Source organism: Maylandia zebra, linkage group LG20, assembly GCF_041146795.1.
Source record: "Maylandia zebra isolate NMK-2024a linkage group LG20, Mzebra_GT3a, whole genome shotgun sequence".
Lineage (NCBI taxonomy): Eukaryota > Metazoa > Chordata > Actinopteri > Cichliformes > Cichlidae > Maylandia > Maylandia zebra.
The window spans coordinates 29,113,944-29,127,251 of NC_135186.1; the positions used below are offsets into that span (position 1 = coordinate 29,113,944).

Sequence of the window (13,308 nt, forward strand, 5' to 3'; positions counted from 1 at the left end):
TTGCTGGTCAAATGGATCCAGCTGAGGTGATTTGGGCATCTGGTTAGACTGGGTGGGTATATAGATATAGATATATATATATAAATGTTTTTTACCAGGTACCTCATAACATGGATCAAGTGTCTTAATCATAAAGCCGCTTTTCTCCACTGTAAGAAAAGGCACCACAAGTACACGGTAATGGCATGTGTGATATCCACCACTGATTTGTTTTCTCATATGGAGTGCATTTGGTAAAGGCTTGGAAAATATCAATGTCTGCTGGTGTGTAGGTCTAGGTGTAGGGCCACTTTTTTTCTTTCCACTTGACTGACTGGGCGTTTGTGGAAGGCACAGTTTTTGGCTTTCCTCATATTCCAAAGCGTGCTTCGTTTTAAGGTGATAAAACAAATTACTTGTATATCCTCTCTTTGCTATTACTGTCACACGGCATAATTTGCAGATGATATTTTTCTGCTCAACATCCGGCTGCTTATGACCGACGTCGACAGACCTGTAAGCTCCATGCTTGCAGCCGCTGCCATGCTTTCGACCAAAATAGGCGCAGCTTGATGACATCATCAACACGCGCTATCGCAGTAAGATGGTATAGTCAAAATCTCTACCATTGGCCAAATCCATATCGTTTCTACCGTATACCGTTTATACCGCCCACCCCTACTGGAGAGGTAATGTATCTCCATAATTGGACATTTGGCCTGAGAATCCTCCAGGATCTCCTAGGAGTGTTGCTGGACTGAAGGACATATAGCATATCCTGCTTAGTCTGCTGCTACTTCAGTCTAGCTTCATTGGAGGCTTGATGGATGGATATTGTTATAAACACTTTTATTTCTCCTGAATGATGGCTCTGTTATCCACACCTAAGTTGATGTGGTTGCTTCTTCAGGTTATTTACACTTGAAACTGGGCGAATCCAGATTTTTGAGTCTGTCATTGGTGCACTATACTTCCAGGGCTGAAGTGATCAACTACGGTGTTGACTGCTTATTTCAGTCATTTATATTTTAATTGACCACATGATACTTTACCCAGTTATTCAGCTAAAACGCCATCATGAATAGTTCACTTTAGGTCCTGCTTTCAGTTTCTGTTTATTATATCCATTTATGAGAGACAGATATCACTAGATTATTTAATAGTGGGAAAGAAATAAAAGTATCAATTTTAAAGTTTAACTTCTGTGGTCATAAGAAGTTTGATGTCATTCATTTTATGCCAAGTCACTATATCCAGGAGTATCATCATGTCAGGTTGTTTTATTTTTCTTTTGTGATGCACAATGACATCAGGATGGATTACAAAAGTAATGTTTTTGTATGACAAACTAGTTTTCATGGAAACTGAGGATATTGGACATGTCTTTGGTGGAGCTTCTATCCCCAAGCCATCCGGGCCCTAAACACACACACCCGCCCTCTCACATCATCTATAATTGACTGAGACAGGACTCTTCCAGACACTCTAAACCAAGGCACAATGTACATTTCAATTCCTTTAATTTTAAATATGTTTATATTGTCTATCCTGTAAAATAGTCAGACTATTCATATTAATGTACAGAATTCACCTGCTTGCTGCTACTACTGCACATTCACCCAGTGTATATACTATATATATATTTTATATAATGTTCTTCCTCTACTCTTGTCTGCTGAATATGCCTATGCTGACTTTAAATAAAAACAGGGGCCTTTAAAAACAACTTACAACAGCTGGTCTGTTGTGTCCACTGCCTTTTAATATGGTGGATGTATATACTATTGAGTAAAACCTGTGAGTCCACCAAATGAGAGAAGATGTACGTCAAAGTGTCATTCACTAACCTCTCCCTTTATCTCATGTCCTACCCCCTCACCTCTCTTAAGGTCTTTGTATCAGTTTACAAACCCCTGAGTTTCATTTTATGATTCGTCAGCCTCTAAAAAAGTCTTCAGTCTCTCTTCTGTCTTCATCACTTGGATGAGTGGCAAAAAGTTTCTCACACTGAAAACGTTAAATCCAAATAACTAGAATCAACTTTCTGAGATTGATGTTCTTATTTTTGTCTCCCAGATGTTACTGTAAGGACTGTCTGAACATCCTGGTGGGCCCAGAAACCTTTGATAAGCTGAAAGATGTCGATCCGTGGAGCTGCTACATATGCAAGCCATCACAGTGTGAAGGAAACCTCAAACTCAGGGCAGACTGGAGTGTGAAGGTCCAAGACTTCTTTGTCAACAACAGCGCAATGGAGTTTGTACGTGCTGCTCTTATCTTTAATTAGAAATGCAGTTTTTGTTTTCATAAGCAAACGGTCTGATCTTATCCCAACATACAGAGATCTTTTTCTTCATTTGAGAGTCAGGTGATGTTAAATTAGTCAATGTAGCGTTTTTAAATATATATTTTTATATTAACTGTAATTATAGCATGGTAACATGTGCTATAATTACAGTTAATTTAACAGCACTGAGATTTTGTTCTAGATTAGAGGATGACTCATTTGAATGAAAATGACCTCGTGGTGTGTGTGTGCCTTCACGATATGATGATATTTGGGGGGAGTGGGGGTTGTTTTTTTTTATTATTATTATTATTATTTTTAATTTTAACATCCCGTCGCATTCAACGAAATGCAAATTGTTAAAGTGTATTTTGGTTAAACTCAGGTTAAAACCTTTTAATCCTGGTTTATGTGACTGATTATGAACCAGGCATTGCAGGCTGAGTGACTGCAGGTTTGTTTTTTTTAAGATGGTAGTTAAAGGTCAGATGTGTCGACACCTTTGAGGATTTTGCTGAAGGTTAAAATTAATGTTACACATGACCCAGAAGTCCTAATCATCTTCACCTGGGGAGTTTCTTACTTCTGAGTATTTGGACATTACTGTATGCATGAAGTGGGGCTGGAAGAGGGGCAATTATTTGATGTTAGACAGTTGCCTTTGGCTGTGTGTAAGCATAGTTTATCAAATATTTAATGAAATTATTTATTAAAAGCATCTTAGTTTTATTAATAATGGACCTGCTTTCACCTTTAATTACTGGAATGAGCAGTCTGTTCTTTGAGGGTTTTTAATGATCAGCTCCAGATCCTCAGTGTCAGATAATATTCAGATTTTGTTTTTCTCTGAGGGTGAGAAATTAGTTTTTCTTAAGCTCTGCCAATCAAAGAAGATTTAAGTTAAATCTGTGTGTTTATGCCATTTCGTTTTTTCTAAATGCTACTCGAATTCATTTTTTTAACCACAGGAGCCTCACAGAGTTTACCCTTCAATTTCTGCTGATCAGCGCAGGCCAATGAAGGTGCTCTCGCTTTTTGATGGCATTGCAACAGGTGAGTTTATGACATTGTGTGGAAAACTCAGCCAATACCCATTACACTCTGTCTGTGCATACTAATGAAGAGCCTTGGAAGGTTCAGTTGGCATCTGTATTAATGTAATAGGAGATGGTTTATTTAACATGAATTAAAAATATAGTAGGTTGTCCACCAATCAGGTCAGTGGTTTGACCTGAATGAGCTAGAAAAGTGTTGAACTGGCAAAATGTGTGCATTTCTAATTGTTCCCTTGATTTCATTTACTTTAACATCATTTCAGGATATCTGGTGCTCAAAGACCTGGGCCTTAAGATCGAGCGCTACATTGCCTCAGAGATTTGTGACGATTCAATTGCTGTAGGGATGGTCAAGCACGAGGGAAAGATTGAATACGTCAATGACGTTCGCACCATTACAAGGAAACATGTGAGTACAAGCAAGACACATGTGAATGCTCAAAATGTATTTTAACTCCTTCCTGTTTTTTAAGTTCTGTGTATATGATGGCTTAATTTATCTCAGTGAGTTTGTCTCTTTGTGTGTGTTAAAGCTGGCCGAATGGGGTCCTTTCGATCTTCTGATTGGAGGCAGTCCATGTAACGACCTGTCCATGGTGAACCCTCTTCGAAAAGGATTATTTGGTATGCAACTTCTAAACTTCTATAAATAAATAAAGACTCAGTAAAGGTTTATTTGTCATCTTTTTAAATAAAATTGTTTCCCTGTTGATCCTGCAGAGGGTACTGGAAGACTCTTTTTCGAGTTCTACCGCATACTGACCTTGTTGAGGCCGAAAGAGGACGACAACCGTCCGTTTTTCTGGTTGTTTGAAAACGTGGTTTTCATGAGTGCCAATGACAAATCGGATATCTGCAGATTTCTGGAGGTAATGTTTCTTTAAGTAAAGGTAGCTACCAGCCTGGTGGAGGGTCAGACTGCATTAAGTTTTAATGCCTAATGTATGCTTTCTGCCTTCTATTGCAGTGTAATCCAATTCTTATCGATGCAATAAAAGTCAGTCCTGCGCACAGAGCACGCTACTTTTGGGGAAACCTGCCTGGCATGAACAGGTATGTACCAATACAGGCTAAAATATTTGTGTTGACTCACTGCAGATCATAGCAAGGATTTTAATGTGCAACTAGAACCTCAACAGACCCACAATAATCAAATAATTTGTATGTCTTTTTAATTTATTTATTTTTCTTCGGTTTTGATTGTTTGGTTTTGAGTGGTACTAAAAAGTCCTGAAGCTAACTGGCCTCAAGTTTACACTCTTGTCTCGGATTTCTTATAGACCTCTCGCTACATCTCTAGACGACAAGGTGACTCTGCAGGATTGTTTGGAATCCGGACGCCAGGCAAAGGTCAACATCATTTATTTATTTATTTATTTATTTTTATTGGTCATGTTTAGTTTGGATTTAGTTTTAGGTTAATAGTGTGGCAACAATTTAAAATATTAGTTTTTGTGTAATCGTGAGACTATTATTTTGTGTTCAACACTGTTAATTTGACATTTCTCCCTGCAGTTTGACAAAGTCCGTACTATCACAACAAAGTCTAACTCAATAAGGCAGGGGAAGATGGGACCGCTGCCCGTCGACATGAATGGCAAGGAAGACTACCTGTGGTGCACTGAAATGGAACAGTAAGCATAATAAATTATTTACCGATTTGTTCCCAGTGGGACATTATCGATGTCAGTGTATAATGACTTCATTCTTGTGTGTTTAATGTGTGTCATCTGATAGTATCTGACTGAGTACATGCCTGAATGGTTTCTAAAAGCAAAACAATATAAACCACCACAAAGCGTTGATGTGCTGCACTAGTTTACACAGCTCTTCCCATTCAGCGTCACATGGGTGTAGCTGCTGCTACTAGTACACGCTAGTTACATATAATGTTTATTAAGCTACATGCACTGCAGTTGAGTTGCATGTACACATCGCTTTACAGCTGACAGCTGGTCACTTGCAGACGACTGTAGTTGCGAAATAACCAACGGGAAGTGAAATGAGCACCGACTAAGTTTTCAGGGTTTGGGGTTTTGGGTTTTTTTGTAATGAAGTTTTGTTTTTTTTTGCTGATACTTTCTATGGTCAGGTCACCACATCACTGTAAATCACTTCTAGTTTGTACCTAACTTTAGACCAGATATGATATGCCAATTCTAATATACTCATATTAAAATCCTAAAGCATTAAACATGAAACTTGGGCTTAGTAGTTGGTCCTGAGACAAGACAGGTGAGCAATGATGTAAACTTCAAAGAAGGCAGCATCTTTGATTCTGACCCTGAGCTGCAAAGTTGTCAAATTATGCTTTTTTTAAAGTCCGTGTTTCTTTAGTCCGTTCAAAGATAAATTAATTCTGGGAGTTTGTTGATGTGACATCAGCGATTGTAAGACCAGGGAGAATTTGATTGGATGAGAGAAACCTGGAAATTACAGCCCTGTTTCACTCTGCACCTTTTTACTGTTAACAGGAAGTGTGCACAGGTCGGCCCACATTAACTGGAAATGGATTCAGCTGTGTTTGCATAGGCCAACCTGTCATCGTGTGTGCAGTTGTTTGCATATGACGAGAATCAAACTAGGGTATCTTGTTATTGTGCAGAATGCGCAGGGAGTGTTTTCTTCTCTGTTAGTCTGTATTTGCTTTTACAGTCTCTAACAGCAGTGTGATAAAAACCAAATCAGAAAAAATTTGCACCAATCTGAGGATTTTTAACATTAAGGCTTTTCATTAACAGCGTTATGACATTTAAGAAAATACAGGCCTATCCATGTGGTTTCCCTTTTTTAGGATTTTTGGTTTCCCCAAACACTACACTGACGTGAACAACATGGGCCGGATGCAAAGGCAGAAAGTCCTGGGTCGCTCCTGGAGTGTGCCTGTGATTCGTCACCTGTTTGCCCCCCTGAAGGATTATTTTGAATGTGAATAGCAACTGTGAAGCAAATCCTCGCATCAGAGCTGGAGCGGTAAACCTGATGCCTTATCCTGCCCCGCCTTGCTAGTTAGTTTAAACTCTCTGGTCTCTCTTTAGAGGACCGAATGTAGCTTTGACTTTTAGAAATAGTTTGTTCATGAATTCATTTCTTTTTTGTTTTATCCTGTCAGTCATCAGTGATCCTCCACCACCAGCAGGCACAGACACTTTTTGGGTTTTTTTTAAGGTTGCTGTAATCAAACAATTATGTTGCTCAGAACACAGGCCTGCATCATGAAGTGAGCTGAAGTGGTTTGCGAGCCATCTTTGGGCTTTTATGGATCAGTGGAGTCTCCTTGCTTACCTTAATCATGAATGGAAAGATCATAGCCGCTTATCAAATCCACATATTGATTTTAATTAGGTTTTTAATTAAATATGACTGCAATGTTTTTGTCTGACAGGCTACAGTCAGGGTTTTTGGGTTTTTTTACTCTGTATGATGTGAAAAGATGCATGGGAAGTGTTCCTGTTATGGTTCAGTGTCAGCGATTTCAAACTGATAACATGCACGGTTAGTGGTAACTTCATGTCTACAGTGAAGTATACAAGAGCCAATTATATTTCCCTCTGGACCCACAGCAGAGCCAAAACACACTAAATCCTGCACAATATCATTCTATAGTTTTCTATATTATAGAATAAACTCTTCATTAACACTAATGGTGCTATGTAAGTGCTGAATCATGTTTTTGAGACTTCAAAGACATCTTTTGCTTCAGCTTTTCTGACTCTGGCCTTACCTGGCCTAAAATCAGTCACTATAGGATTAATTTGTTCTTTCGCCTGTTTTGCTTAAAAATGAGACACAAATATGTAGACCCTCAGCCCGGTCCAAGGTCCCAGAGAGCCGCTGAACTCCCTTCATGGTGCAGGCCTCCTCACTACCTCAGCAATGGTTTCAAATCTGCAGCTACAGGTGAACACAAACCATTATTGCTTTGTTTCTACGTGATCCGTATTTTATCATGTTTTTATTGTTTAATCCTCCAGGCAGGGATTTTAAGTCTGACCTAATTCTTACTGTGATGAATTTTATTGTGTTTTACTTACATTTTTTAATCTTTAAACACTTTTTTAACTCAGTCTGAAGAATCCCACCATGGTGCTTCTAATAGTGGTGATTTTTACCCCACAGGTGGGCATTTGTGCTACAATTCTGTCTTTTTTAAGGAGTTTTACTTACACAAGATCAAAAATATTTTGAATCTACTTACTGACGACAAGTTGAGTATTTTAATAAGCCACACGAGTCAGACTTTGTCAGAACATGCAGTGTCTACTAAAGTTGGAAATACGGCTTTTTATTTCCAGTGGTTTCTTTTCTGGCCAGTAAAAAAAGTTAATTTCCTGTGTTTTAAAGAATAGTTTAATAGGTTCTGAAACCAACTAAAGCCCTTAACATCATTTGAAGGAACAACCTTTGACTTTATGTTCAAAATCTGTATTTTGTTAAAGGGATATCCACTGGAGTTGAAGTGGGGCTGGACTGGACTTTAATGTAATACCACATTGTACCACAGCATGGTAAACTGGGTCAGTGTAACCCTTATTTAACAACGTAGGCCATTCAAAGTTTGCTAATATTTACAGTCCTGGCCTGGTAATGTTTCTGGGTGTGTACAAAGTACACATCCAGAAACATTTCAACACACCCACTGATAAATGCTGCCCCCTCATGGTGAAAGTTTAAATTCACAGAGGGGAAGTTCTAAAAGTACTTTGAGGCATCTGGCTGCCAAACATTGTTAACAAATTGCATAATTATTAATTTTTAATTTGAAAAATAAAATAAACTGTTAATTCATCTGCCGCGTTCATGTGTAAGACTGTAAAATAAGACTGTCATTGTAGAAAAAAATGGGGTACAGTAGTGCAACTTTTCATGTAACTTTTAACTGTTTCATAGTTAGATTCAATATTATGTGGCAATTTTTTAAATTTCATAGTGTTTATGTATGTATTTTGTAGTCCAGCATCCATATTTTCTGATTTTTATCAAGCAGTAAACATGAAACTGCACCAGGACATAAGTTTTACAAGTTTAATCAAAACTGCAGCCTCAAACAAGGACCTGAAACGTCTGCTAATCTGCTGATCTAATTACATGGCCTAACAGCTGCAGCCATTTGCTAGAAAAATTACATGATAATCTTTTTTAATTCTATTGTTCAGGTTATGTGTCAAGCAAAAAAAAAAAAAAAAAGAAATCATCAGTGATTGTTTCAGTTTCTCAAATGTGCTTTTCTATCCCTGAGGTGACAATAAATTCATAATAATTAACAATCAAATAATGACAGTTTAGAATTATTTTTATTTTATTTTAGTTATGTTTTTTTTTTTTAAGCGCGTTCTCAGTTTCAAGGTCCTAAAATTGCTCTTTTCTCCCCTTTTTTAACCAAATATAAACTGAATAGCTTTTGTGGGAAAATTACTGGTCTGTGGTATTCATGCTCTGTAACATTTTTCTGTAATTCAAAAGCTACAGTTCATTGTTTTGAAAGTGTAATCAGTAGAATGATTAATTGTTACTTCCAGCACTAATTTTTTTGGGATTATGATGATGTTGCTGACTGAGGACGAGGAGGGGACAACACACTCGTCATGTCGTGCTGCAGAAAATCGTACTGTAATCACGTTTTTCAGTTCTCCAAACTGCTTGTTGATTAATCAGGTAAATGATGGAGAGACTAATAATAGAAATGCACTGTTTCAAAGCGACATCAGGTAACATCAGTGCTGATGCTTCACACAAACCACTGATGCAGACCTGAACATTTGGTGCTGTTTTTGAAATACTGTTCAGGTGTCAGGTTTAAGTTTGTAATGTTATGTTAGTTTTACTGAAGATTTCGATAATGGTGGCACCCTTCATTCTGAGTCACTGTTTGATCACATAATTATTTCGTACTGTCAACGTATTCACACAACAGATGTTGATTTTTACCTCATTTCTTTTGGGATTTCTAATGGTGCTACTGCAACGGTGCTAACTTTGCATGTTTGTTACACTTTTTTTTTTTTTTCCTCATCTTATGCTGACATTAGTTGAACGTGAACTGTGTAGGTTTTTGTTTTGCAGTGTGCTCGGATGTTCAAGTGTCTTTGTTTTAATCAAATGAGAAACAGATGTAGAAAAATATTAGCATGATAGTTAATCATCTTTGTGAAGGGGGAAAAAACGTTGGGGCATAATGAAAAAGTGTTCATGGGATTTTACTCAGGCATTACAAAAAAAAGGTGCTGTTAAAGGAAAAAGTTTCTTTTATTTTCATTTGTCTGAACTAATTTAGCCAAAAATGCCTTTCCTTGAGCCAAAATCTGTATTACTGATAACAAAATAAAGACCAACAAAACCAGGATATCCTGCTCCAGTCTTTTTTCTTCACACAGTGAAGTAAAGGAAAGCTGCAAAAGAGAATTCATAACATTTACAATGGGCTCTTTAATAATAACAGATGCTGTCAATGTGGGTCTGAAACCATTATGTCCTCAAGATGGACTTCCAAAGCCACGTCTTGAAAACTTTGCCTCACACATTTTTGTGTTGTTTCATGCCCAATTAAACAATAACACCACCCAATTAAAATATAACTTTAATACCAAAAGATGAATTATTCCATTCATATTTTTTCTCAAATAGTCAAATCCATGATAATCTGAAATGCTTGCAGTACACCAACTAATGCAAACTGAATTGCAGCAATCTTTAAATCCATCTTCTCCACTTATCCAATTAAGCACTGCTGAACAGGTCATGAGACGAGAGGTGGGGTACACACTAGAAAGGTCACCAATCCATCACAGAGACAACCAGTCATGGTCACATTAGAGTCACCAGTTAACCCAATAAGCAGGTTCTTGGACTATGAGTGAGAACCTGCACAGGCAGATCAGCTGGTTCATTCAAACCCAAAACCACCCAACCAATCCACTTTTATTATTTTTGTGTTTTTAAAAATAGGAGCAAACTAGAAAATTGTCAAGTTGTGCTGTAAGAGTATTTTACCCACAGCTGCTGCAGTTACGCGTGCGCCCAATCTTGTTTTGAAGTAATTAAAGATGTTTGCTGTAAAATCATTCAACTCTGGAAAAAGGACAGTTCGAATAAATCATTAAAAGCTCCAAATGAAACTTTTAACAACAACTGTATATGAAATTTGGCTCCTCTCAGAGCCACAGACCATCATTCTGACACCTCAGACCACAGATTTCTAGTTACTTCCATTAAATGAAAGTTTAGCTTCTCCAAAGAAAACACCAACAGACACAGATGTCATTTACTCCATCTGTTCTAGTGGTGACGGTGTAGGACATGTAGATCTGTTTTGTATGACAAGCTGTACGTATGTTTATGTTGGACTGCTGTGGGGACATGACTGTTGCTCTGCAGTTGTAACAACAGCAGGCTGTTTGCAATGCAACCTTTCATACTTTTTATTATGAGTTTTATCTACACAGTGCTGTAAAGAGTCAGAGGTCACTCCGGGGATGATGATGCGGTTTCCCAGGGTTTTAACATCCGCTCCATTGTAGAGGGAGTGGGATTCTGGTTGCTCGGCTCTATGTCCACTTTTGTCACTCCGGGAACCTCCTTTCCCTCCTGAACCAGTTGCATCACCTCTGCAAAGGAGAGCTGCTTTGTCTCTGTGGGTTCAGAAGTTTCTGCTGTGAGTTCAGAGTCTGAATGTGACGACGCCGTCTGGTCCAGCTTCTCAACAGGGCAGTCTCTCATACCGGAAGAAGAGCTCCACTGTTTGTAGCCGGCTCGGTCGATGGGCTCGACAAACCTGTGAGGGGACAACGGGAATAGAGGTTTGTGTTTGATATTTTGTTTCTTTGGAAGGGTGGCATTAAAAAAAAAAAAAAGTTTGGGCATTAAGGTAAATATCACAAAATGCTTTAACGCATTCACTGCTGATTATTGATCTTAACAAGGTACAATGGAAAAGCAGAGCCTTGTATTCACTCGATTACCATCTTTAACCTTGGAAGTGTATCGTATCTGATATAAGTTTTTGAGACCTACGTCATTAGGGTTACAAAAAAATCACACTAATCTCTTTGTATTTTTAAAAAAAAAGTGCTTTGGAAAATTGTAGTAAAAAAATACAAACTCATTTGTGCAAATAGATTTTTTTTTTTTTAAATTTCTTCTAAATCCATCAAAGGGTTCAATAAACACTCAGGTTAAAATTCTAGCAAATGTTTCATGACTCTGGCTTTAGAGGGTCAAGTAGAAACATGAGGTCCTCAAAGACACTTCTCCACTAAATCATTGGAGAGTTGCATTAACAAAACTAAACATGCTGGGTAACACCAAATTAATTAGTCTGCAGTTTCTCAAGCACAGATGCAAACTCTTCTCAGTTCCAGCTTCTCCAGTGCGAGGATGTCCTGCTTTTCTTTAATTTCTAATAATCCTGACATCAGAACTGCTTTGAATATTATTATTTATCTTAACCATGGAAATAATTCTGGTGATGCCGAGCTGGACAACGCATTCCTTCATTCCTTTTTAAAGAATGGCCCAGATTATTCGGTTTGACCACTTCTACAGTTTTAGCTCTCTCTGATAGGTTTATCTCGTCTTCCAGCCTAATGATGGAGTCTCTCACTTGGAAACTGACATCTCTTTGGGACTCTTATTTAAAAATGCAGCTATAAAAATACTAATTAAACACGTTGAATCAATATCATTTATTTTGTTCGCTTCATTTGTCATGAAATAAGACAACAGGCCTCATCAGGGCGACAGACTGCTTCTTAGTCAGTTGCCCAATTACAAATTGAGCCTTGGAAAATGGGGACTTTGCATAATTCAATAACAGCTAAAACTACAAAAAACAAACTTTGAATTAAAGCTGAAAGTCTGCAGTTGAGTCACATCTTGACTGACTTGTAATCCAATGTGAGGCGTACAGAGATAAAGGTAAAGTGCTGTATGTGCGCAGCTGGTTTATTCTGCCATTGATGTAAAATCCTAACAGTAACCATGAAACTGGGATGGAGCGCAAAACACTTTTCATTCTGTAATGTAGTAAACCAGAAAACAACATTTTTAACGTGAATCTCAAACGCTTTTACTTTCTCGTTTTTAATCAATCTAATCAGTGCACACTGGGGTGTAGATAAACACATAAATGATTAACCGGGTGATCCAGGTGTTTCCTACCTGTTGTAGAAGAACAGTTTCAGGTCCAGCAGGTCGGTTTCGGTTCTGTTTACGGACTTCAGACCGTCCACAAACCGCTGATCCGCCTCAAAGTCAAACGAGTCAAACCGTGTAAAAACAAGCTCCATATTCACTCAGCATAACCGACTCTTCATCCTCAGCTGATCTAAAGTAACACCTGCAGCTGCAGACCTGTCCGCCTCCGGTAACAACAAGCGTCAGCAAAGAGGGAACACATCCCGGCCAAAACAACAGGGCTATGAGCTGCAGCGCCCCTGCAGGTGAGTCTCAGTACTGCACCACAAAGTCAAAATGAGGGCGAAGGAAAGCTGGAAGAGGCGTTCCCATCATTTATTCAGGTACAAATGGTAGCAGTTACACAGTGCACATACAGAAGTGCTGTGAGATTAAAGCATTTTAACTCAACATGCAAATTTTTACCACTTTATTTGCTGTTAGGTTGTTAAATTAGGAATATGTGAACCAAATAGGAAGAAAAAAAACCTTAATACATATCTTTCACATTTAATCTAGGTAACTAAGAATAATCTGTAGTATAATATATGTAGACTATGATAAAAATGTAAAGTGTATGTAAAATGTAAATGAGATTGGATGTTGGGCTGGCTGTGGCTCAAAGGTAAAGCAAGTCATCTACTACTTACTCTGCATGCCAAAGTAACCTTGGGCAATACACTTACCCTCAAATTGCTCCAGATGCATTCACTGGAGCCAGAATGTTAGCTAGAAAGCACTAAAAACTGCTGCAGGAACATAATGTGTAGTGAAGCAATGTGAATTCCCAGAGGAAATAGGCAAGTAATCAAATTA

General features: G+C 38.1%; 2 protein-coding genes across 4 annotated transcripts in view; one reads left to right on the forward strand and one right to left on the reverse strand.

Annotated features, from left to right (window-relative positions):
- The window catches only part of dnmt3ba (DNA (cytosine-5-)-methyltransferase 3 beta, duplicate a), a 28,021-nt gene extending 18,357 nt beyond the window's left edge, over positions 1 to 9,664 (forward strand). For all 3 annotated transcript variants that reach the window (XM_004546412.3, XM_076878047.1, XM_076878048.1), the window contains 9 exons: positions 2,056 to 2,239; positions 3,235 to 3,319; positions 3,585 to 3,730; positions 3,855 to 3,945; positions 4,042 to 4,190; positions 4,289 to 4,374; positions 4,602 to 4,671; positions 4,837 to 4,955; positions 6,116 to 9,664. In XM_004546412.3, coding sequence (XP_004546469.3) covers positions 2,056 to 2,239; positions 3,235 to 3,319; positions 3,585 to 3,730; positions 3,855 to 3,945; positions 4,042 to 4,190; positions 4,289 to 4,374; positions 4,602 to 4,671; positions 4,837 to 4,955; positions 6,116 to 6,257 — 1,072 coding nt within the window. In that variant the 3' untranslated portion in view covers positions 6,258 to 9,664. The remainder of the gene's footprint in view (positions 1 to 2,055; positions 2,240 to 3,234; positions 3,320 to 3,584; positions 3,731 to 3,854; positions 3,946 to 4,041; positions 4,191 to 4,288; positions 4,375 to 4,601; positions 4,672 to 4,836; positions 4,956 to 6,115) is intronic.
- Positions 9,665 to 10,347: 683 nt separating this feature from the next.
- On the reverse strand, positions 10,348 to 12,688 carry LOC105940823 (uncharacterized). The gene is made up of 2 exons (XM_014412793.4): positions 12,478 to 12,688; positions 10,348 to 11,092 (listed from the first exon to the last, which is right to left on the reverse strand). Exons 1-2 carry the CDS (start codon positions 12,603 to 12,605, stop codon positions 10,783 to 10,785), a joined length of 438 nt encoding a protein of 145 aa, XP_014268279.3. The 5' UTR covers positions 12,606 to 12,688; the 3' UTR covers positions 10,348 to 10,782.
- Positions 12,689 to 13,308: the final 620 nt, after the last annotated feature.

Excerpts from the sequence above, each read along its gene's own strand:
- LOC105940823 (XM_014412793.4), bottom strand. The coding sequence starts at position 12,605 with ATGGAGCTTGTTTTTACACGGTTTGACTCGTTTGACTTTGAGGCGGAT. Across the intron at positions 11,093-12,477 it reads AAACTGTTCTTCTACAACAG|GTTTGTCGAGCCCATCGACC; the intron begins GTAGGAAACACC and ends GTCCCCTCACAG.